Consider the following 26,953-nt stretch of genomic DNA (forward strand, 5'->3'; position numbering starts at 1 on the left):
GTACAAGTGAGGGAATACAGGGGTAGGGGAGATAGCTCTCAGTACAAGTGAGGGAATACAGGGGTAGGGGGGATAGCTCTCAGTACAAGTGAGGGAATACAGGGGTAGGGGAGATAGCTCTCAGTACAAGTGAGGGAATACAGGGGTAGGGGGGATAGCTCTCAGTACAAGTGAGGGGATACAGGGGTAGGGGGGATAGCTCTCAGTACAAGTGAGGGAATACAGGGGTAGGGGAGATAGCTCTCAGTACAAGTGAGGGAATACAGGGGTAGGGGGGATAGCTCTCAGTACAAGTGAGGGAATACAGGGTTATGGGAGATAGCTCTCAGTACAAGTGAGGGAATACAGGGTTATGGGAGATAGCTCTCAGTACAAGTGAGGGAATACAGGGGTAGGGGAGATAGCTCTCAGTACAAGTGAGGGAATACAGGGGTAGGGGGATAGCTCTCAGTACAAGTGAGGGAATACAGGGGTAGGGGAGATAGCTCTCAGTACAAGTGAGGGAATACAGGGGTATGGGAGATAGCTCTCAGTACAAGTGAGGGAATACAGGGGTATGGGAGATAGCTCTCAGTACAAGTGAGGGAATACAGGGGTAGGGGGGATAGCTCTTAGTACAAGTAGATCCAGGGACTGGTCCGATTGCCATCTTGGAGTCAGGAAGGAATTTTTTCCCCTCTGCGGCAAATTAGAGAGGCTTCAGATGGGGTTTTTTGCCTTCCTCTGGATCAACTAGTAGTTAGGCAGGTTATATATAGGCATTACGGTTGAACTTGATGGACGTATGTCTTTTTTCAACCCAACTTACTATCTTACTATGTATATTGTAAAATCATTCAGAAGGTTGGACAGCAACTTTAATGTCTTCACGTCTCATTTTCTTGACAGGAGTCTCTTTGTTTTAGCAAGGAAGCAATGAGTGATATTAGCAAAAACAGATACAGAATTAATAAGAAAGTTTCTTATTAAAAGAACTTTTCTGGAATTCTCCAAATGCAGATTCACGCACTTCCTACAGGTACAGATTTGCTTGTTTCCCAATGCAGAATTCACGCACAGTAGAAATGAAATATCCCAGCACCGTTTTATATTTTTTCACTTTTATTAATTAATAAAGAAAAAAAATCTTAATGTCCACTGTGGGAAAAAAAAATCACATTCAACCAGCATGAGGATAAAATAATGCAAACGATAGCATGATGTCCCCTTAACACACAATATTCTCAAACAGACTGAACAGTGTTGAGTCTATTAACATGGTAAGAAGCGATGCTTGCGGAATCGTCAATGGTGGGGCAGCAAATTCGAGCATTTCTAATTGGATGATGTGGTCGCACAACAACATTAACTACAATGCCTTACTATGGTGCAGTGACATCCTAACCAGGACTAAGTGGTCGGTCAGCTAACTCTTTGCGTATTTGTATTGTTAAATGGCGTTTAATGAAAAAGCTGAACTATATTACAAGAGAGAGGTTTTTTTTTTTTTTATCCCTTTTCTGCCTAAAAAACACCAATAATGCCAATCTATCTAATTCTGTATTACCTCCTTCATTACAGTACAGAAATGTGTCAGCTTTTACTCCCAGCAGATCGTGTAGGGGCCCAGAATAAATGGAATATTTAGATTGATATTTCTAGCAGTAAATCTGCAGTTTTTAGCACTATAACGGATAACTTATTCCAATGGTCGGGATAGAAAAGCAGCATTAAAGTCAGATTGTAAGGGGGGGGCTTACAATAAAAAGTAGTAGTGTAAATCACATTTATACACAGTTAATTCACCTCTGTGATTACTATAAAAGTTAGGAAACTCTATTCTTAAGAACATTTCAGTTGGGTAAAAGCCCTAGTCCATGTTTATTAAATGTGGGTAGTTGACAAAACCACTGAGTAACCAATGAGAGCCTTTCAATATTCACAGCCCTACACCAGTCCTCAGCCACTGAGAACATTAGAGCTTCCACAGGTAAAAATAAATTGTTACCATACTATTATATAGGAAACCTCTATATCAATGACATACATACATCTGATGTTTAAGTCCAGGGTCAATTCAGCATCTTCTCTTTTATTCCGGTTGTGTTTCAACATAGATTTTTATGTTTTATAATAATGGGCAAATGGATTAAGCCAGTTAAGCTCAACAAATGGGTTTACTGTGCCTTGGGCTACAGAGGCTGGAAACACTTTACAGTGGACTATTTTTTGCTTCTGAAAATCAAAGCATCCATCAGGCTCTATTAAAGCAGGAATGTTCAAATGATTTTCAAATATCCTTAATCCCTTTGTCCAAACCTACCAACAAGTGGGTTGCTTTCAATGGTATCAAACCTATATAGATCATGGAATTGCCTGTCTGATACCAAAAAAAGCAAAAGAAAAAACAGTTCATTCTTACATTGGAAAGGCCTTATGGGGTCTATAGGTGTAGTGATGTTGATTTTCAAAAACATCTCTTGAGCATTGGAAACAAGAGAAGGAACTTCTAGATCTTCCACTGTGGTTCATCTTTTGTTTTTCCTTGCTGCCCCCCCTTATATAAGCCGTATATACATATCTGTCCTGAAGGGTCTAATCTAGAAAGCAATATCCCACTGACAGTTCTTCTTCCGTTACATCTCACTGCATGTTCGAATCCCTCAGCCATGGCTTAAATGCCTACTATGTATTGCTGGACCGCGTCTTTCAGATTGTATTCTCTGGACTGTGTAATTACTCTCCTCGGTGAGGGGGGGGGAAGTTTCCCAATGTTTATTGTTCTCTCTTTGCCGAATTGTCATTTTATATGGGGAATAAAAGTGCTACACCACTTCATAAGTGATTAGTTTACTGGCCTGTCTAGGCTTCCTAAATCATTAACTGTTCTGAATTGCAGAATGTTGGGGTACGTGGGGCGTTAATCAGGTATGACTGCTATGGAAACATTATTTATTAAGACCTACTATGCAGAAGGAGCGGGTTCCACGGTATATATCGTTACAACATGAGCCAAAAACACTCACACATGATTCAGTATATTGCTACTCGACTAAACTAGAAAAACATCAAATCGAAAAATGTTCATCATTGTACATTCAAAGGGGAGGCTATGGATTGGACCTTTAGTGTAAAACTCATATTTAGGAGGTGTTAAATGGAGGATGAGGGTGCATCCCCCATATCCTAATAAAACAGTCCCATTAAGTGTATTCCTTTTCTGCACTGAAGGATATGTATTAAAAGATGGGCTTCATGGTCTTCTTCTGCCCAATATCGTTGCAGTCAATCTAATATAAATAGTCTAGGGACCTTTCTTAGCACATTATATATCCTACGAAATCCTCCGGCATATTTACTTCTTTCATAGCTTACTCGCAAGACAAATCAGGTCGTACTGCCCTCGGCTTAGTTCCACAACCAACGTTACTCTCTCTTATAGCTTTGTAACCATCTCCTCAATCACTCTTTCATCATATCCGTAACCAGAAAAAAATAAAGAAAACCCGTGGTTTCATCGGTGTGAAATTATTTAGCAAATAATGACAACTGTTGGGGCCCTCACGTTGATGTACCTACTGTATGGATGATCTGTACAGTTATGTGTGCACAGCAATACCAGTTAACAGAAGCGCTTTTAACCATAAATACAAGTTACCTCTAAATTATCCTTAACCGCTTGGCTACCAGCGGCAAGCAAGCAGTTACTTTGAAAGTTCCATTTCAGTCCCCTAACATTGCCAAACGTGCGCCAATCAGGCTAAGCAGACTTCTGGGAGGCTTCGGTCTCTTGCTCAGACAACTTCTCTTCTGACAGGACGGTCATCCACGGGGATACGGAACGCGTGATGGTTTGCTTGGCAAGGTTGTAATGATTGATGACCGTATAAAACTTTCCTTGAGCGCTGGGATCTTGTTCGGTGTAGTAGTTATCCAGAGCTGCCGGAATGCATCGATTGTTCTAAGGAAGGAACAGGGAATAGAAAAAAAAGAAAAAAATACAATCAATGAACCTACAAAGAGTCTGTTGGCTGGAGAGGCCTGTGATTAATAAACAGGAAGGACTATCTACAGAGCCCCAAGCACCAGATCTGTGGATAATTCACATTTGTCTCTCCGGCTAAAATATTTATTTGATTCTGGGCTGCAAAAATAATGAATAAACTAATTAGTATCACTAGAAACCCAGACTTACAATACAAATAAATGAAACATGTTTATTGGTTTTAAAACTGTTTGTCTGGAGAGTATGGTGGGAGGTGGACTAGAAAGGCACATACTGTACTTCCAAAGTTTATAATCTACATGAATCATGCATTGTCCTTGTACAAAGTCTGTGCAGTGGTTATCAGGCTTTTTCAGTTCAGGCACCCCTTGGTGGGCAAACCTAAGGTTTGGGCCCCCTTAGCTCATGTCAGCGTTACATATTTAGGAAAATGTTGGTGCATCAATCATTCAGTCATAGTTCGAAAGACATCTAGGTCAGCAACTTAGTGTTTATCCCAACTGAGCCTTAAGCTGGGCTTTGTTGTATGTTGGAGAGCAAAGAGGTATCCTCCTAAAATATTACCCTGACCAGCCTTTAGGTTGCTCCACTGCTCCAGCCCTGGAAGGGTGTAGCTTTTATATAACATTGCATTACCACTGTATTAATGGTCCTTTGCATTCTTAGGTGTATTATTAATACCAAATAGCAAACTAAGCCTTTTAAAACAGAGTAATAATTGAGTTGTTAGACACACATATTGAGGCCATATCTTGGATGAGGGGCTGGTAGAAAAATGCACATCTCAAATAAAAGGTCTGCATATTCCTAAACGGATTCAGTGAAGAGGAATGGGAGCTTCATTTTCCAAGCCTTGGGCAACGGAGACTGGCAGCACAGCTCAGTGATTTCTCACTAGACCCAAGAAGAAACCTTTCTCTAATAAAAACAATGCTTTCTGGTTCCAGTACCATAACGTATTCAGGCAAAATCAAGGAAAACGCTTCAAACACGCCGGACAGCAGGATATCCCTTTAGAAAAACAGCTTTATTAATCCATTAAAAACATCATGCCTGACACATTTCATGCGCAAGCGCACTTACTCCGTAGCGTATTCAAGTGAGTTTCAATATTCTTTTGCCCATCTCTTTATAATCTCACCAAGAAACAGAAAGTTTCCAGTGAAATTATCATTAGTAAATCTATAAAATCCTAATGGTTTCATGATAAATTGCAGTATCATAAGAAGCTTTCTAGGGAGCCCCCTCCAAAATGGAACACTCGTGTGCAATGCTCATCAAGAGTGGGGCAAAAGTCCTATGAGAAGACTTGTCATTGTGCCTACCTCAAGGCCAAATTCACTAAAAAAATTACCTTCATTTACAGCAAAGCTAATGGTAAACATATCCATTCCTTACATCTATTTTCTCATTATCTTAATCTTTTGCCGAATGGGTCCTAACAGCAGGTGGAGTTAATGTTTCAAACCCATTGCATCCAGGTTCTTTAAAACTGCTAATATCTTGAAAACTAGAAAAAAAAATTGCAGAGCTGTATTATAGTAATTTGTTTTGTGAGTTTATATCTCCTTTAAAGAAAAAGCTTAACTGCTTGTTTTCAGTTGCACATTCCTTGAACATGTACTTGCAAGTGATTGTTGGGCAATTTCGGGCAATATGGTCCACTTCTTTGGGTTGATAAAAGAAAGTAGTGGGCAAAGTTACCAAAATTGACTTGTGCCATTGTCTTTAATGGTCTTGTCTTATCGCTATCACTTGTAGCGAAATCGTTCACAAGCATCTTCAAAATAATGGAGAATTCATTCTCAAGGAGAAATGTCCTAATGAGGACCGAAACGTCGGATTTTTGTGCGATGTTATCACAGTAAATTTATGTAGTTCCTGTATGCTATCTGTAAGCTGTGGAGATGTTATTACAATTTGTAACATCAATGTTTTAGTCCCTCCACCCCTACCAGGATTTCAAATGATGCAGAAAAAGAAGAACTTTCTGCATCATTTCTCACAGCTGGATGTCAGCATAAAAATTGTATTTATTCATACTTTTTAAAGGGACAGATTACAGTGATATATTATGGCTTTCTGTGTTCTGTATTATCTGTGAAAATATATTTTGTATGCAATAGATTTGACTGAGCACCCCGCTACGTAGGACTTTTTTGCATCGGAGTGCAGACACATATATACTTTATAACTATGTATTTGTGAATTCCTCAACTAAACATTTTTTTCTGTCTGCAAATAACACACTCATGCTGTGACTCACTAGCATATTTCACTTGCTCTGATTGGCCGAGTCAGCAAATTGCTGTGCCCCCCTCTAAGGAGCAGTAAGATTACCTGGAGATATAATTATGGTTGCCTCCAGCCCGGTTTTGATGCAGACAGCCCGGTTTCTAAGACAACTGTCCTGGTCAAAACTGCCTTCCCGGTTTTCCAAACTAGGCAAATCGGGCAGGACTCTATTAGACTGATATAACCTGTCCCTTATGTCACCGGCCCCACTCATGATGTTGTTTGTACCAGCCCCTGTGACACCACCAACCCACCCCACTGGCCAGAGTTGTCTAAGATTGAAGGTGGTAACCCTAGATATTATTGAGCCACACTCATAACACCCATGGGTGCTGCATCTATACTAGGATGCATTAGTTTATCCTACAAGCAAGCCCACCCTCTCCCCTCGTATAGTTTATGTACAAATGATCCCTGTTTGCATTCATGAATATAAACATAGGATGCGCCATGGCAGTCCATAGGGGAGGCAGTGCGGCTAAGCATCCCCGCTGTGTGTGCATTATAATGAACTGCCCGGCTAATATGCTTCATTAACTGCAGAACTGTGATTAATTGGGCCTGACATGGCACAGACTTTGCCGCTGACGCTGATTGATGGCAGAGTCAGTGAGCGTTTAGAGACCAGCGCATAGTGACTGTATCGGATGCAGCCAGAGAGGGACAAATTGATATACTGTATAGGAAGATAAATATTTCCTTGTCATTATTTGTACCCTGACAGAATCATAAATGATATTGTCCTTGTCTCGTGCTGTGCCAGGCTGGGAGCTAGAGAAATGGGACAGCCTGCAGGGGAAAAACACTCCTAACAATCAACTAAAAAAATAATACCTTGTAATTCAGGCTTCCCCAGTATCCCTATTTAAGAACCCTGATATGCCCTAATCCACTCTTCCAGTACCCCCAGCAGGTTTACAATTCAGGGCACAGCTGGGGTTGCCACTGGGCCAGTATTTCATATCTATACCGTAAGCTAGAGCTGGGGGCAGTAATACAAATTAACCAGCAATGTAGTTTCCCTTAAATTTGTAATTGCACATCCATTCCTCCCCTCCCTAAACTGTATCACTGCTAGACCCTGCTGTTTAAACCCTCCATCCCCTCTTCCACCATTTACATTCTCTGACATATGCAACAGCACTTTACAGAGATCATACATCCTTCTCATCAGTTCCTGAACCACACAACACAGAAACCCCTAATATAATATATCACTGTAATCTGTCCCTTCAAAAAGTATGAATAAATACAATTTTTATGCTGACATCCAGCTGCGAGAAATGATGCAGAAAGTTCTTCTCTTTCTGCATCATTTGAAATCTCCTGCAGGGGAGGAGGGACTAAAACATTGATGTTACAAATTGTAACAACTTCTCCACAGCTTACAGACAGCATGCAGGAACTACATAACCCACAATGCATTGCACTGTGATGTTTCTTTCCTTATTGACATCACATCGTTTCCTTATTGACATCACATGTGCAGGGAATTGTGGGATTGGGAGGATGCAGGCTGAAGGCAGGCTGGGGATAGGCGACTACTGTTACATTTTATTTGAGTCTCAAAGTAGTCAGCCAGATCAGCAGGGGAACAGGGGGCTTAGGTAACTGTTTCAAACCATATTATTACATTAAACATCATGAAAAGGCTGCATAGGTTTTAACTAGTGATGGGCGAAAAGTTTCGCCAGGCATGGATTCGCGGCGAATTTCCGCGTTTCGCCATTGGCGGATTGTTTCGCGAAATGGATGAAAAATTTCGCCGCGGAAAAATTCGCCGCACGTCCAAAAATTGTCGCCGGCGACAAAATAATAGCCGCGGGCGACAAAACAATAGCGCGCGACGAAACAAGAGCCGCGCGACGAAACAAGAGCTGCGCGCGACGAAACAATAGCCGTGCGACAAAATAATAGCTGCGGGCGACGAAACAAGAGCCGCGCGACGAAACAAGAGCCGCGGGCGAGAAACAAGAGCCGCGCGCGACGAAACAAGAGCCGCGCGACAAAATAATAGCCGCGGGCGACAATTTTTTTTGTCGCACGACATTTTCGCCGTTTCGCGAATTTTTCGCCGTTTCGCGGATCTTTTCAAAGATTCGCGAATTTTTCGGCGAAGCGAAACGGAACAGATTCGCTCATCACTAGTTTTAACTGATGCATATTGCTTAAGATTATGTTTACTTTCCCAAAAGCTCAAGTGTTTGGGTGGAGTTCCCCTTTAATAATAAAATCATTCTGGATGGCTATTCAGAACGCAACTATCCAGTATACTCCTGGGATACAATTACGGGCGAGCCAGTATTGCGCTTATGATCTCTGGATTCTTTTCCGCTAGGATTTCACAAAATCTGGCCTCGAAAATCTCAGGCCTTTCTTACTTTAAAGACAAGTCTCTGTGTAACTGGTGTTTTGATGTAACAGTGTCTTCTGCCGCCAGAGATTCCACCGGGGACTATTTAGCCATGAGCGGCTCTGTCAAACGCTCGGCTCTGCATATTAATTGGCGCTATTCATTAATGTTTGTTTAGGGTTTGTTGGATGAGACTGCCGCATATAAAACTCATGCAGTGGATTTCCTTTCAAATGAGAACAAAGAGATGTCAGTCTGTGGGCGTCTAGAGGAATCCGTCAGCAAATTAAATGTGACATAAAATCAAAGGAAAAGTGGTTTTGGTGCACGTGTAGCTCATGTCAGTAATCTCTCAGCTGCGACCATGCAGGGAAATACTGGTACAGTGTGGAACGGGGATACATATGGCATTCAATATCAATATCTTATCAATCAACATAGATACATACAGTATATATTAATATATACCAGCGTATACCTTGTACTCGATTTGTATAAGCTAATTGCCTGGGTGCCAGAATCAAAAAACCCATCATATAAAATTGCACTCACAGGTCTTGCAAAGTGAAAAAACAAGTCATTTATTGAACCTCAATCAATAAATTACCTGTTTTTCACTTTTTATATGACGCTATATATATATATATAGGGTGCCACCATTCTAAAAAAAACTTTAACTGCCCGGTGGTGGTGGGGAACAAAAGGGGGTGGCGCAGTGATGTAAAAGGGGCTGGCCTATGCATAAAAGGGCGGGGTTATGACATGCAAAGGCTAGAGGGCAGGATATGGAGCGATCCAGGAAGAAAAACGTCAAGTTTGGGCTGGATTGGGAGTGGATCAAGGGTGGGCAACTATATTGATAGGTTAGGCCGCTAAAATACTGGCTGGGTGGCAACACTAACACACACACAATGGTAGGGCATATGGATTACATGAAGCCTGATCATAAACACATGGCACAGGCAGGAGTTTATTGGCCTGTGTGAGGGTACAAAACCATGGCATCTCCCATAGACATCTGATAATTTGGTGCAGTATCCATTGAGAAGGCAGACAATGTGTGTTGTGTGATGACACAATCAGGCTGTGTATGTGGTTCCTTCTTGAACACACTTCTATACTATCCATATTAACATTACTGTAGCCATTTCCCCTTAAAAATATCAACTTTGGTTGCCTCCATCCGTCCATAGCCTCAGGCCTCTGTCAGTGGCCATGGTAGTCATGTGTTTGGGTAGCTAGGCCTGGCTAGCCTTTTTATATGTGGCTTTGTATATCCTTATTTATTGTTTCAGTTTCCCAGTGGTGGAAGTTTGTCGAGCTAGGGTCCCTTCCAAGAAAAAGAAGCCCAGACTACCTACCCACTAGAGAAAGGAAAGTGACAGAGACATGGGAAGAACCTCATAGAAACAAGTGTTTTTGTTTTGTTGGCCAGAGGCTGTAGAAAGACTGATATCATTGCCTTTGCTATTTATTTATACCCAAGTTTAATGCTCGCAGAATGAGTCAACGGAAAGGAAAATATTTGACAGGAGAATATTATATAGTCACGTAGGTAAATGTAAAATGCCAGCTCAATACAGAGCACTTGGGGGCAAATCGTGACTGCGACTCAATACCTGTTGTTCCTTATGTTTCCTTTCTGCAGTGTTGACTTTTGCCTGAAACCTGATTAGCACAGTTTGAATAGGAGGCCCATCTGAATAGCATGGAACCAGGGGCTGTTCCTTTGTAAATGTCTCCTGTTCTGTCCCAGAATATGAAAAGTATATGTCTCTCTAACAGTCTAACTGGTCTACCATTTCTCCATGATGGTGTTACTCACCACCAGTTTAGCCTTGCCAAAACAGCCATTGTCTCACTAGCAGGCAGACCACAACAATAGGTGCCACTACAATAGGCCAGGAGGGGGCGTGGCCTATTGACCACATCTAGTCTATGACTAGTAACTATGACCTATACACTGCACTCTTCATAGCAGGGACAACAGTAAGAATACAGTCATCTACAAGGTCAGATAGGGCCAGTGGAACAACGGGAACAATACCATTGGCCCTGTGACCCAGTCTCTGCCTGACTTCTGGCTCTCCACCCCAGATCATGGGAAAATTTAAATAAAACAATAAGGTTGGGGTGCACATGGTGGTTGGAGGCTGACGGACTAGAATTGTTGGCTTCTGGGGTGGTAGGCCTGGGACACCCCAACTCGATACTTGTCATCTACCCCACATAATTATTCACTGAAAGGGCAACGTCAGGCCCCAAACCTTAACTATAGTGTATTATTTTGTTAGGCAGTGTCAAAATGTAGACTGAAAGACAAGTATTTTAAAATGGTCTATTGTGTTATATTTAAAGCCAAGGAAATGGGATGTTTATCTACTGACGCAATAAAAACGAGATTTAGCTTATATGTGCCGATGTGAGTGGGACTTGGCCTCGGGCAGCGGCTGGAACACGCTGTGCTGCTCTCTGTACCACAGAATGGCCACTTGCTGATCTCTCTGTTCCTGCTGGAATGACTCACTAATACAATAACGTCTCTGTGGGATCAGATAGATTCCTTGGAACTACACTAATATGGCAATATGAGCAATGGATGCTGGGTAACATCACGTCCCAGTACCGGGCTGCTATGGGCTTGCATTCTAATCAATGCAGCTAGGCCCTAGATGTGCATTTGAGAAGGTCATAATGGCACTTTCCATTTAGTTAGGCCGATGATAAATCTCTGCTTCGATCCTGTTCATTCAGACAGAGTTGCGAATTTATTATAGCAGGAAACATGTCGAGTCATCCGAAAGAGCGGCCACAGCGTCAGTAATCAAAGCACAACAAGTAATTACATCCCTAAGCAGTGTTAGTAGGGAAGGCAGATGCAGCAACCAAAGGCCAAGTAACAAAGGGCATCTAACATGTAGCCCCCTAGCTCCTGTGCAACTGCTAATCCCAGCCTCCACTGAAACCCTTGGGTGTTAGATCTGTGCTTATCCTGTGGGTACAGGGCCTCCCATTATTAACAACATATGGCTCAGGCACTCACGATAGATAGATTTATTGCCCACGATAGATCACCTCTTCTGTGGGCAACAAAGCCCCTAAAAATACTGCCTTCCACAACTTTCTTCTGCCATGCACCATGGCAAAGAAATTTCAGGGTCCTTGTCACAGGGAATGGGGATGGCTTGAACCTTCAGGTATCCATCTATCCCCACTGCCCCCTGTGTGTGCCCACAGGCACCCTCAACCAAAATTAACTTCATACCTATGGCTTTGGGGTTGGGATGAGTAAAAGTAATGACCCTGAGTATCTCATTGTTCTGCTAAGGAACCTCTACATCAGACCATAAGGCACAATAGATAGAAAATGGAGAAACAGACCCAAAGCAAAAGTGCTTTACAATGCTGGATACTGTGACAATACCAAGCCAAACTGTACATATAAGAGAGGCAAGACTGATGGAAGATGAATGAGAATTCAAGGCAAAAGAAACATCAATAACCTTCACTATGTTGATGACTATGTTAAGATCTGAAGACAATTATTAGCAAAATGAACATAGAGAGTCCAAAGGCAGCACTAAAGCTAAAGATTAAGGACAAGATCATGACAACCAACCTAGAGGTGATGGTGAAGGCTCAGAAGTTGTAAACAGCTTTGACATTTGTCTCCTGTATTTGGCTTTGGGCCAGACTTGCCTGTGCGTAGTGGAATTTGAAAGAAGAGTATTGGCCATAGTTGGGTCATGTGACTATACTTTCAGAAGCAGCTTTATATGTAACAAAGGTCTCTCAACATGGTGATTTTGCTCCTTACCTTAAGCACAAAGCCTTCAGGGCAGGCATGGTCGTATTTGTACACCTTGTAGACAACCAAGAACACAACGCAGGCCAGAAATGCCAAAGCAAACAGGACCAGAACGGTAACCTAGAAAATAAAAAGATAAATGAGAAATATAATAATACATTATCTATAAATATATATATATATAGAGAGAGAGAGCGATAATTATGCTAAGTCCAAATTACAATATGATACATTTTTCAATTGGTAAAAGTACCACCGTATATAAGAGTTACTGACTGTCAAGCCCCTCAACCCCTTATAATCTGTGATATGTTAGTCATGTGGCCATGCCCAATGACATCACAGAACAGCGTTTTCCAATATATTCCAGGTAGTTGGCCAAGAGTTATAACAATAAAAGGTCCTTTTGTTTTCTCTCAAAGACCATTACATTACATTCCATGACCATATAAAGGTTCAAGGCTGGAGGCGGAGTGCTTCTAGGCTGGTCACAGACCTCCAAGGTGACTTGTAATATAGTATTATTGTTATACTACACAAGTTTCAGTGAGTAATGTGACAGAAATTAGATGTTTATAACTGATGACATCACTATGCATGATTGCAACTGATGACATCACTAAGCATGATTATAACTGATGACATCACTAAGCACGATTATAACTGATGACATCACTAAAGCACAAAGTGCCGTTTATAAGAATATCATTTGCAGGCTATTCATGACTTGTGTGTATTACAGACCTCCATACACACCATGTGTTCTCTTTACCAAGGTTTGATAGCAACAAATGAATGTAAGGTTAATGCAAATCATTTTGCTTGCTGGAAATGACAAAAGGCTCTTTTCCGCTTTGTATCCGTAGCGATTCCTTCCCAACTAAACTCCTTTTGATTTTATTCATCAGATCTCTAGGGGGGAAATCGCTGATCAAATTATCACGCAGTGAGATGAAACCTTTGTTCCTACCCTATCATACTTTGGACATACAAAAGAACCTCTGTTTTTGTAAGCTAATAGGATATGAGCAGAGAGGGCTCACTGGCTGCCAAACAGCCCTGTGAGGGGTTCCCTGGGGCAGATAACTTCATAGAGGGGCTGCTTTGGGCACATGTGAGGCAGCAGAATGTGTTTAATCTCAGGAGCAGTTGCTGCTTTGTTATACAAATGTCATGTAATGCTGTTAATAAAGGAGACCTGTCACCCAGACATAGAAAGCTGTATAACAAAAATCCAAATTCTTTTTTTTATTAACAAATCCATTTCCATTATAAGGTCATTTATTGCCTGCCCCACCTAAATGCCTTAGGCATAGAGGCAGGGCAGACAATTTCTTTCACTTTCCATTCAGCACTTCCTAGATGTCACTGCCCTCCTCACTTTCCCCCTCCCTCCTCACTGCCTTATTGTGTAGCCAGTGCATGGGCATCATGTCCCCCATTCTGGCACATACACAAGATTTTGGCATGGTGCAAAGCTTTCCTTTGTTAAAATGGCTTCTGCCTTCTTGCTGTAATCGTGTAATTCCAAGCCTGAAGGAAACTAGATTTAAATCATGTATTTAGTGCATTTTATTATGTTTCACTAACCTAATAGAAAAGTATTTGGAATTATTTCTTAGATTCCCCTTTAAAGTACAAAACCTATAACAATAAGGGCAAGGTCAGAGCTTTTTATAAAATTGTAATTGCTGCTTATTTGTTCATTTTAAGCATTTGGGACAACTAGTTCAGCACTGAGAGTATGTGCTGCATGTAACTGGCGTATGCTCTGGGCCCTACACAAGCTCAGTATGCTTTACATAAAGAAACTCTTTATAATTTCACCTTGTACTTCCTGGGTCATGGTATGAAACTCCACCCAGTATCACCAGAATGCCAACACACCAGCTTATACGTCTGGCATAAAGCCAGGATGTATGGTTGGGTGGAATGGGGGTATCAGTGAGGTTGATGTCATTTATCACTTATAGGCAGAAAGGGATTTTTGCCAACAACGCAAGAATCAGACACTGTTAGGCCATGTAGGCCACTATGCAGGTGCAGTGCTGGCGGAGGGTAAAGATGGGGTTCTTTAGGCACACCCTGCCCCACACTTTTTCCTATCAAGATGATTAGTGTGCACCATATGTACATGCTGGTGCCATAAAGGGGACAGAACACCACCTTGGGTATCCCATGTACAGTGGGTGTGGAACCTTACTTGGTTCACCTATAATTTTGTCTCTGAATACCAAGCTTTAAACCAACTTCCCATTCAGGGCATCCTCTGTGTGTCAGCCTATTGGCTGAATGTGGCAAAAATAATGGTTTGGCCAGTCCTAACCCTGTATCAATAAAAAACTACCTGGCAAAAGTGAACACCGGGATGCCTGATAACCCCAAAAGGTGCCCAGCTGGTTCATCCAATGTCCTAGAATCCAGAAAACTTTGCTTTATAACTTCATAACCTGCACTGACTGCCATGACCACAAATGGAATATGCAGCTGTTATTGGGCTATATGGCAACATAAATCTGTGCAACTTGCAGTTCTTTATCCATAATGCACCATTCTTCCCTAGCATTTCAGACTATGCCAATATGTGTGTGCATCAGTTCTTGCACCTCCCGTGTCAGGGCACTGATTTGCCCATTCCAGAGGTGCCAAATTTCTTTTAGTCACCTTGTACAACTGGCAGAATCTATAGTTGCAGTGCCCAAAGGGACCCCTATACCTGCCCATCTGAAAGCTCCCCATGGACTGTGCTGGGAGTTGGAGCTGGGAGGGTGCAGGTTGGACAGTGCAGCTGGAATAGCTGATGCCACATCAATGTCAGAGCGTATAATGATGCTAATGGGAAGCACAGAGCAGGAATGCTGAGCTTTGCCTCTCATGTAAATGCCCACAGCCATCCGGCAGCACTGATCTGACTTACAGCAGACGACTTGTACCATATGGTGCCGCTGCTAACCAGCTCCAGGCTGAGGGCCACATACGCTGGGAACATCTGAATCGTTGTGCGGATGCACTCGGACAGGAACCAGAATGGCTGTGCCCACGTCCTGGCATCTGCCTGCCAGTCCCTAACAAGCTGCACCCTGTATCAGTAACACAGGCCGTACAACCAGATACTGACAGGGCAGGAGAAGAGCTGACACCCAAAATATCTACATGTTGTAACTATATGGATCAGAGGTAATAACAGATAAACCTCAGGCTGAAAGATTTAGAAGTTTATATCAGGACACAGCATGATGCAATAGTAAGTATGTCAGCAAATGTATAATACCCATTGGCTTAGTAATATGGACTCGTATTCTGTAAAGCACAATAACTCACCCAGCTCTACAGTAACAATTTTATACACTGCACTGCTGTGCGCCCCTGATACGGGCAATATTCCATACACTGCACTGCTGTGCGCCCCTGATACGGGCAATATTCCATACACTGCACTGCTGTGCGCCCCTGATACGGGCAATATTCCATACACTGCACTGCTGTGCGCCCCTCATATGGGCAATATTCCATACACTGCACTGCTGTGCGCCCCTCATATGGGCAATATTCCATACATTACACTGCTGTGCGCCCTTCATATGGGCAATATTCCATACATTACACTGCTGTGCGCCCCTCATATGGGCAATATTCCATACATTACACTGCTGTGCGCCCCTCATATGGGCAATATTCCATACACTGCACTGCTGTGCGCCCCTCATATGGGCAATATTCCATACACTGCACTGCTGTGCGCCCTTCATATGGGCAATATTCCATACACTGCACTGCTGTGCGCCCCTCATATGGGCAATATTCCATACACTGCACTGCTGTGCGCCCCTCTTATGGGCAATATTCCATACACTGCACTGCTGTGCGCCCCTCTTATGGGTAATATTCCAACACTGCACTGCTGTGCGCCCCTGATATGGGCAATATTCCGTACACTTTTTGGTTTAGGCCCCTCTTGGAGGACCAGGTTCTGTCCATTACTCCTAATTGGGGTATCAACAACAATTACTTCTCCAAACCTCCTTCCTCTCAAGGGGGCAGCCCTACAGTTTGGCAACCTGCTCTAGTGCAATGGTGTCCAATTCAGCGGTGACAATAAGATAATTAGAGGACTCGCGCAATGTTCCCTCTAATTTCTTCTTGACTGTGTATGCAGAAAAATTCTTTTGTGCGTACTTTAAAAAACTTGTGTGCACAGTACATAATGATATGTTTTCACACAAATTCTGTGAGCACCACAATTTATTGTGTGGGCTTGTCTCAAAATGATGCACAGCTTAGAGGGAACGTTGGATGATTATTGTGTCTGTGTATTGTGTCTGATTATTTTGTTGCAGTGAAACCCATGTCTCTGCCTACAGACACATTCTCCATTGCTGTACAAATCAGAGCTTGTTGCTGCTTGGATGCAAGAGGTACTTGGTGGCGGTGCTTTGGTGAAGAGGAACCTAAGAGTTACCGGAACTACTAAGTTGTATCAGAAACAGATGCACTATGCACAGGAATTGGCACAGAGGCCCCAAATTTTACCAAATGCCACCCATATAGTATTTAGTGCCAGCAGCCGCTGCCTGTGCTACCTACACTGATGGGCCCAATTCTTTGCCCTTCATTCTGGGAAAGCAAACAGTTGCACCTGGGAGCTACAGGGCACAGTTTGGAGATGGCACTGTGGGCACCAGACATATCAATTTTCCCTCTGCAACCAGCAAAGGGGCCCTTAAGGAAACCTAAACTGACTGAGTGCCAATTTGTTAGGAACAGCTGATAGGTACAAGTTTCCCATTAAAGGGAATCATGTTCTGGGGCAGTACAGCAATTGTGAATTTATACAGAACACGCACTGCCATATTGCTTGCACATATGGTACCCATATCATAGAAACCCCACAACATCAATTGTAGCATCATCCTATGCAAGTCCTTTCAACATTCCCAGTTAACTGTATAGGTGCCAGGGCACATAAGGATACATCCTTCCCTTAAAAAAAGGGAGTATTTATTAAAATTGAAGACAAACATCACCGGTGATGTTGCTCATAGCAACCAATCAGATCTTTGCTTTTGCTTTCTTTTAGGTGATTGATCAAATCTAATTGCTGATTGGTTGATACAGGCAACATCACTGGTGATGTTTGTCTTTAATGTTAATAAATAGTGTCCTAATATTTTGGCAAAAGCCGCTCCTAGTAATACATGTTTGGGTTTTGCTCTGCCCTATGTGGGCTTGGGGAACAGATTCTCATTTGCACCCTTTTTTTTCTCTTTTTTTTGCCGTCTTTGTTTTAAAGCCAGCTTTTTTTGCTTTAGCAATTGTGGTGTGCCCTCCAAAACTATTTGAATTGGGTTCTGCTCTGGGCCAGAGGAGTTTAGTTAAGCCCAAACACTGTCAGTATTTTGAATTATTGGGCTTTTATCCAATTGAAAATTTCAACGATCACTCAGGCTTCCTGCAAACAACCTTCCTCCCGATAACTCTCCAATTTTGTTATATTATCCTATCAGGAAGTCTGGAGGGGTTTGGGGGCCTACCAGCACAGGGGTACCTCTATGATTTTGACCATACCCACCGACAGTCTGGGCATGTATGGCCAGTAGACCAATAGATAAGTGGCCATACACCTGTTTGGACCCTTGTACTGTATGCATCCTTTCAGCCCATGGGCCGATTAGTCGACATTCCTTATGGTTTAGCCAATACCAGTGTAGCCATAGCCTGTATTAGACAAATACACATAGTATGGACATATGACTATAATAAGTACAATTATGCAGGAAAATACAGGGTCCAAACTGTGACCCTGTAACTGAGTGGGTAGAACAACAGCCTATCATCCGCTGGGAATGCTTGGATTTGAACCTTTCTACAGGATATTTTATTACTAATGGGGCCTTTACTGAGGCTGAGCCCAAATGTCTCTCCGGTTAAGGAGAGAGTCCATTGCTCTACCCTTCAAGAACCTTCACACAAAGCTGCAGACAACGCCGACGCGCAGACCAAAACGCAATAAAGCCGTTTAATTACAGCAAATATTTGTCTTTGTTACAGAAACATCCTTCAGGTCTCTTGAAATCAACAACAGCAGTAAAACATGATGCTCCACAATTAGCCGGGGCCCAGGGGGGAGCGCCAGACGACACCCCTTTTAATTACCATATTTATGAAGCGCTATCAATTATTCATCATCTCGCAATATAGAGTGGGGGCAGTGAGTGAGCGGCACGTACCCTGCAAGGCTCCAATGAGATGCTTTTTAATGCGGACGACAAGCCTTATGCCTCCCTTAGCCAAAGAGGGCGCCTAATGAGGGCCAGTGAGCTACAGAGATGTTTATCTTGTCAATCACCATGACACACGGAAAAAAAGCACCTTCTATGATGCACTGGTTACCTAGCGATACAGCCTAGCAACGCAGTCTCCTCACTGAAATCCCCCAGTGACAAGAGCTACAAAAAAACACATTCTTAATAGGAGGAGGGGGGGGTAAGAGATTTATCATCCTCAGCACGTTGGCTTAATATTTCCTATTTCAAAAAAGGCCACAACAGAATGCAATTATTAGGACGGCATTCAGAATTTCAGGTTGAAAAAAGAGAAAAATATTTGTGCATTTTCCTTATATAATACTCCTGAGAGCCGGCGGCAATTATGTTTAGAATGGGGATTATGGCATCTAATTTACACTCTGACTAATTAGACTGACTCATTAAAACATAGCTGGGAATTCATAGGTGGGGCTGTTATGGAATTGAGTGCTCTCAGGTAACAATGCTAACTGCTGCAAATGGAGCCCTGGCTGGAGTCAAACCTAGGATGGCAGTGCTGAGGGCCATAGGTTTGATTCCAGCCAGGTCACAATCTGTAGGTATATTTTCCCTGTAATTGTACAGCTTTACTTTGTGTATTCTGGTTTTTGCACACCCCACAGGCCAGTTAACTGGTTAATAAACTTGACCACAAACTGTGTGAATGTGATAGGGCGGTAGATTGTAAACTCCACTCTGGAATATGTAGAATATGATAAAAACAGAGCAAATATATTTAAGGTCCCCACAGCTGATATGGTGCATTCAACTGGCAGGCGTATGTGTTTTGGTGGCTGGACTGCCTTTGTATCAGTTGCAACTTGGTATATTTATCATTTATATTTTATAATTACAGCACCAAGTAGATAGTGATGTGCCGGTGGGTGCAATGCGTTACCATGTAACAAAGTATTATTTCCTTTTTGTGGTATGAAAGGAGCCGATAGGGTGGCGGAATTAGCTGAGCAGTCAGCCATCAAATTGGGAAGATTTTCTTTTTGAAGGTCTTAACATTGTGATGTACATTGTTATAACCTATATGGTGTTAGGGGTGATGTGGGAGGGCACAACTAGGGGGCCACAAGTCTCTGCCTTATTCTAGGTAATAAATATATAAATGAGGCCAATATTGAACTCTGTGGGTGATGGCAATTACAGTTGCGAGCACCCACTGACTGCCATGTTGGTAACATGCTGAGAGCTGCAGTTGAACAATAAGTGGAGGGCCGATTGGACCCCCATTAAGATCTACATATGCCTACACAGTGTAATAATATTGGGAAATTAATTGTAATTGGTAACTAACAGGTTAAGCTTGGGAGCCAAATGATTAGATCCCTCTGATATGTCCCTCCCCCAGGTGCTAAAATTGGGCAAAGATCTGATTGATTGTATTGTCCCTTAATCTTCCATTGTATTGGCCAGCTCCAGATGCTTGTATTGGGCTCAGCACAGACCTGACCCTTCTCCATGCACATTGTGCTGCTTGCTCTGTAGTGTGCCAGGGGGCGGGACTATCCCTGTTGTACAGGATGTGATTTATGTTCAGCTGTGACTGACAGGTGCATCCAAGTTTCCTTGCAATGCAACTTTGGGCAACTTCAGGAAACCGTAGCGACACATATGCCATCCCGCTGGCGATTTACATTCTTGCCGATGGGATGGCATTTCCGGGAGAATAGTCGCCCGCAGTAGCTAAGATTTATCGTGGCCGACTAACTTCCCCATGTGGCACTGCCCTTAGGGTGAAGACACAGAGCTACTTAGTAGCAGCTACTTGTTACAGCTGAAAATACCCTGCATAGACAATACTGAGAATTGCTAAAACACACGTAGAGACAATTATCAGTACAGGTATAGGACCCATTATCCAGAATGCTCGGGACCAAGGGTATTCCGGATAAGGGGTCTTTCCGTAATTTGGATCTCAATACCTTAAGTCTAATAAAATCAATCAAAAATCAATCAATAAAACATTAATTAAACCCATTAGGATTGTTTTGCATCCAATAAGGATTATTTATATCTTAGTTGGAATCAATTACAAGGTTCTGTTTTATTTCTACATAGAAAAAGGAAATCAGTTTTAAAATTCTGAATTATTTGATTAAAATGGAGTCTATGGGAGACGGGCTTTCCGTAATTCGGAGCTTTCTGGATAACGGGTTTCCGGATAAGGGGTCTGATACCTGTATATGATCAGCATTGTGTGTTTTAGAAGCCATGACAAGTAGCTGCTAATAGTAGCTCTGTGTGTCTTCACCCTAAAGCTCACTTTCTGTGCACCAGAAGAAGCCATGGCCCCCGACACAGAGAGTAGAAAACACACTCTGCATGGAGACTTGTCCCATAAAAGAGAAGGAAAGGTACAAACTAAGTAAGCTTTATCAGAAATGTCTATGGAAATACAGCCATAAGCACTCACAGTAATGCTGCACTGAGTCCTCTATCAAAAGAAACACAGGATTTCTTGTCTCCTTTTTTGTAAACATGTTCTTAGGTATCAGACTTCCTCTCCTTTAGGGCTCCTTCAGGTTTGGGGCAACGAGTCTGCGTAGCTCTCTCCCCTTCCTTTTTTTGCTCCCCCTCCCATAAGAATTCACTCCCCCTTCCATAAGAATGTGTGATCTGAGCTACCAGCAGCTAGAACTGCATCAGGAAGTTTTGGAGACCAAGTTAAATGGCAGCTGCAATCTTAAAAAACGGAGGGAACTTCTAGGGATGATTACTCAGAATAAATATAGCATAATTGATATTAATTTGATATTAATTGGTAGGTGGTGACCCCAGTTTATTAAAGCCTTAGGTAGGGCACAGGCAGAAGGGAAGCATTGCCAAAGTGCCAGACAAATTGCATCACGTCCATTTGCCCCACAGGGGAAAACTGCCAGCAAGCGCTTGATCCAGCCTTACCTTGAACCTCTCGGACACTCCTTCACTGATACTGATAGTAAATTCAGCAATCTTGGGGGCTCGGAATTTGCCTTTCTTATGATCCCGCTCGTATTCAGTCTTTGTTTTCACAACCACCTTAGAAAATAAAAACATAAACCAGTGTGAGTAATAAGGCACAAATAGGGAGATTATATACTAAAAAGAAACTCTACTTCTGGACTGCATTGGAACAGCGCCATCTAGTGACAAGATCCCTGTTACTGTATAACTCAGTATAGGGCGAGCCTTCCTTTCGGCAGTACAAGAAACTGCTCGTTTACTAACATGGCACATTGTAATCCCTCACACAAACATGGCCCTGGGGCAGCAGCAGCCGTTGCCTGTTATCTGTGTATCTGTGGCGCTGGGATACCGGCAGTTGCACTACTTGTAGCCATAAGCTGCTGATGGGTTAATGGTGCCCGAGATACCAGCTGCAGCATGTGCTGGGCATTGGGGATTCAACCAAACGGTCTATGGGCCTTGCTGGAAAATGAATGGGGCCCTTAAAGTCAAGTGACTGTGAAGCACTGAAGAACTGAGATCAAGCATTTTTCAGTATTGTGATAAAATTAGAATATGCAAGTTGGGGTACAATAAGGCAAGATGGCGACAATATATGGGGACTGAACCTAGGGGACAGTGTGTATAATAAGGCAATATGTTGTCAAGATAAGAGCTCTAACTGTATGGTAGTGTGTATTGTAAGGTACGTTGGCATTGGGAAAAGGAATGTAAGAGTGGGATAGTGTGTATAACAGTGATCCCCAACCAGTGGCTCAGGGGCAACATGTTGCTCACCAACCCCTTGGGTGTTGCTCTCAGTGCCCCCAAACCAGGGAGTTATTTTTGAATTCCTGACTTGGGGGCAAGTTTTGGTTGGATAAAAAAATGTATTTACTACCAAATAAAGCCCCTGTAAGCTGATAGGGTGCATAGAGGCACCTAATAGCCAATCACAGCCCTTATTTCACACCTCCATGAACCTTTATGGTGCTTGTGTTGCTCTCCAAGTCTTTTTACATTTGACTGTGGCTCCCGAGTAAGAAAGGTTGGGGATCCCTGGTGTATAGGAAGGTAAGTTGGTGTAGGGGAAAGGAATGTAAGTGTGGGATAGTGTGTATAGGAAGGTACATTGGCATTGGGAACAGGAATGCAAGTGTGGGATAGTGTGTATAAGAAGGTACATTGGCATTGGGAACAGGAATGTAAGTGTGGGATAGTGTGTATAGGAAGGTACATTGGCATTGGGAACAGGAATGTAAGTGTGGGATAGTGTGTATAGGAAGGTACATTGGCATTGGGAACAGGAATGCAAGTGTGGGATAGTGTGTATAGGAAGGTACATTGGCATTGGGAACAGGAATGCAAGTGTGGGATAGTGTGTATAGGAAGGTACATTGGCATTGGGAACAGGAATGTAAGTGTGGGATAGTGTGTATAGGAAGGTACATTGGCATTGGGAACAGGAATGTAAGTGTGGGATAGTGTGTATAGGAAGGTACATTGGCATTGGGAACAGGAATGTAAGTGTGGGATAGTGTGTATAGGAAGGTACATTGGCATTGGGAACAGGAATGTAAGTGTGGGATAGTGTGTATAGGAAGGTACATTGGCATTGGGAACAGGAATGTAAGTGTGGGATAGTGTGTATAGAAAGGTACATTGGCATTGGGAACAGGAATGTAAGTGTGGGATAGTGTGTATAGGAAGGTACATTGGCATTGGGAACAGGAATGTAAGTGTGGGATAGTGTGTATAGGAAGGTAAGTTGGTGTAGGGGAGTGGGTTGGCCCTGACTGTAGATCCCCCAGTGTACTTGAAGTTGCAACACATAAGCCAATCATGTCCCACTGTTCATCCCTTTACAGAACCCTCTGTTCTGTCATTTCAATTTCCATCCAAGGAGCCCCTGAGCCGACCCTGCCGCTCTGTCTGCTGGTGCCAGTCACTCGCCTTCCCATGCTCATTTGTTTTATACCAAGTAGAACGGGTGGCACGGCACAATTAGCATGGCATTTAGCTTGGCAGGAAGCTGCTGGGAATATATAATGCCAGGGCACCCACTTTTGTCTTGTGATATTTGGCCAGTAAGGGATTAAGCCCAGAGCTTACACACAATGGGCAAAACATTAGCCAATCAGTGCGGGTGTCACCCAAATCATTGGTTAGAAATGTCCCCACACGGAATCGGGGGCGTACAGACAGGAGTCATAGATCCAGCAATTAAGTAAATAAATGGTAAACAATAATTGCTCTGGGGGAGAGCTGCCCCTTGATAGGGTGGGGGTAGAAGGGAAATGGGGGTAACCACCATGGGCCCCAGTCTATGTGCATGGTGAAAAAATATAGAAACCCCTCTGTGCCCCATACATTTATATATGGGCTTTTCAGCCTGAAGCCTCCAACTGTTATTAAACTCCCAGTCTTTGGCTTTCAGAAGGAGCTGGGAATTGTAGATTGTATTATAACTAATGTGGCCCAAGCAGGGGATTGGGCTCTATGACCCACCACCTCTGTAAAAAGCCCTGGCTGCGACCTCTGTGGGGAGAACATGGGCAAATTACGGGCACAGCACTTTGAAGAGAGCCCATTGATTCTATCACTGCAGGCTCAGCTGTAATGAGGCCTAAAGGGCCTGAGAGCGCAGTGACCGGCCCTCCGGTGCCCATTTTCCCATGCCAGTTTGCACATGTAATTACAGCCGGGTCCTTTCTACTGGGGAACAATGTGTGCACCCTATCAGCAGCGCAATCATGCATTACACTGGCATGGCCCCCCCCCCACAGCTTCTGTGGCCCCTGCACCCCCACAGCTTCTATGTCCCCTTCATTCTCACAGATTCTGTGGCCCCTGCACCCCCACAGCTTCTATGTCCCCTTCATTCTCACAGATTCTGTGGCCCCTGCACCCCCACAGCTTCTATGTCCCCTTCATTCTCACAGCTTCTGTGGCCCCTGCACCCCCACAGCCTCAGCAGCAGCTCCTATGGCCCCTGCACCCCCACAGCTTCTATGTCCCCTTCATTCTCACAGCTTCTATGGCCCCTGCAACCCCACAGCTTCTGTGGCCCCTGCAACCCCACAGCCTCAGCAGCAGCTCCTAAGGCCCCTGCACCCCCACAGCCTCAGCCGTAGCTCCTGTGGCCCCTGCACAACTTCACTGACTAAAAAAGCCATTGTTTAGACTTCATTAAACAGACAATACTGCGTGTGCATTGGGGCTGCCATACTGTTTTCCCAGGCACAGGCTTTCTCCATAGACATTGGCAGAACAGTGCCTATTAATGAGGCGGAAATAACATGGATATCTGTGGATAATGTCCAGGACGAATGAGCAATATGGGGAATAGTCTGCACAGACACACACTTATGCCTCATTATTTTCTCCCTATAATTAAACAAATTCAGCAAGGAATACTGTAAGTACTGTATAAATGAATATAAACAATTAGAAAATCGACACAATATTGTGGAATTATCTTATTTAAAGGAACAGGCTGCCCTTCCAGGCACTGTGCTATAATACGACAATCCCTGCTGGCTGCTAATGGGTTAAAGTGCACTTTCTTTTGTTAAATATGGCTGCTAAGGCAATGAATCTGGGCATGTTTTATGGCTGACAAGCCCATATGGCAGCGAGAGGTGGGCTGCAGATGCTGCCCCCAGATACGGCTTTGGAGGTCATCTCTATATCACCAGTCCCTCATGTTCCCCCAGATAAGCTTCCCCAACACTGGCTCCCCCTGCCATGGGCACTGATGGATCTGCCATCAACAAAGGTGATTGTCAAAATGACTGATCTCCCCCACTGAGCCGCCCCTGGGAATATCCATGGTTACTGCCCTGCTGGGGATTCTCATGATGTTCCCCTGCCTCTGTATGATACATACCTTGTCTGGAGGTGGGAACTGCAGCTGGTTGACATCCAAAGGGGTCATCAATGGGATTGTATCAAATCCATCCTCACAGATCGGAGGCTTCGCACCCTTGTCACTGAAATTATTCCCCAGTTTCACCATCTTTTCTCAACACAATGAGCCTCCCTGCAAAGCAAATATACAGAATATGATCAGGAGAGACCCCCCTCCAGAGCAACATCCCCCCACACCCCCCCCCCCCCCACTCAGCCAGGCAGCGGGGACGTGCAAATGAATGGCAAGAACCAGGTGCTCTCAGCTCCAGGGCTCCAAACAAAAGAGGTGCCGCATCAGCACCCAGTGGCACAGACAGACCCTGGTACCCCACAATCAGAGCTCCTTGGGGGGGGGTTGTGGCTAAGGAGGCACCGTCCGTAACCCCCTTAGAGCATCAGGAAATGATTCAACTGAAGCCCTTTAATTATTCAAAGATTAGGATCAATACTGCTCAGGCATTCCTGCAAATAAAGTCTTCCAGGCTGATGAAATGATGTCACAATTCTTCATGCTCTATGGCAATGCTGTATACTGAGGGCACAATGTATGGCAATGCTGTATACTGAGGGCACAATGTATGGCAATGCTGTATACTGAGGGCACAATGTATGGCAATGCTGTATACTGAGGGCACAATGTATGGCAATGCTGTATACTGAGGGCACAATGTATGACAATGCTGTATACTGAGGGCACAATGTATGGCGATGCTGTATACTGAGGGCACAATGTATGGCAATGCTGTATACTGAGGGCACAATGTATGGCAATGCTGTATACTGAGGGCACAATGTATGGCAATGCTGTATACTGAGGGCACAATGTATGGCAATGCTGCATACTGAGGGCACAATGTATGGCAATGCTGCATACTGAGGGCACAATGTATGGCAATGCTGCATACTGAGGGCACAATGTATGGCAATGCTGTATACTGAGGGCACAATGTATGGCGATGCTATTAGGCTGCCCAATGTATGACAATGGTGCCTGCAGAATAAATGGGCAGAGGATATATAAATGGCAGCTGTGCCAGGCAGGGGAGGAAGGCTCACTTACCCAATGAAAGAGGGAAGATGCTGCGGGTACCGAGGAGCAGCTCCGAGCAGCCGGTGAATCAGGGCGGGGAGCGCTATCTGGGCAGCTGGCAGGGGAGATGGGATGTGGGTGCGACTGATCTGTCTCCTTGACGCAGCGTCAGATCGCAGTAGGAAGCCGTGGGACGAGGCTGGAGACAGGGTGCGGGGCTTGACACTCACACAGGGCTGAATTTGCATGGACCCAGGGGTTTGCAGCTTGGAGGCTGCAGCTGCTGGTGAATCCAACACAAAGGAGCCCCCTGGAGGCCGCAGCTCAC

At 43.7% G+C, this 26,953-nt stretch overlaps 1 protein-coding gene across 2 annotated transcripts; it reads right to left on the reverse strand.

The window, feature by feature from the left end:
- Positions 1 to 1,083: 1,083 nt before the first annotated feature.
- Positions 1,084 to 26,953, reverse strand: nsg1 (neuronal vesicle trafficking associated 1). 2 transcript variants are annotated; one of them, XM_012966091.2, is made up of 5 exons: positions 26,656 to 26,953; positions 25,573 to 25,725; positions 21,660 to 21,776; positions 12,451 to 12,561; positions 1,084 to 3,940 (listed from the first exon to the last, which is right to left on the reverse strand). In XM_012966091.2, the coding sequence occupies exons 2-5, from the start codon at positions 25,699 to 25,701 to the stop codon at positions 3,740 to 3,742; spliced, it is 558 nt and encodes a 185-aa protein (XP_012821545.1). In that variant the 5' UTR covers positions 25,702 to 25,725; positions 26,656 to 26,953; the 3' UTR covers positions 1,084 to 3,739.

Source organism: Xenopus tropicalis, chromosome 1 (assembly GCF_000004195.4).
Source record: "Xenopus tropicalis strain Nigerian chromosome 1, UCB_Xtro_10.0, whole genome shotgun sequence".
Lineage (NCBI taxonomy): Eukaryota > Metazoa > Chordata > Amphibia > Anura > Pipidae > Xenopus > Xenopus tropicalis.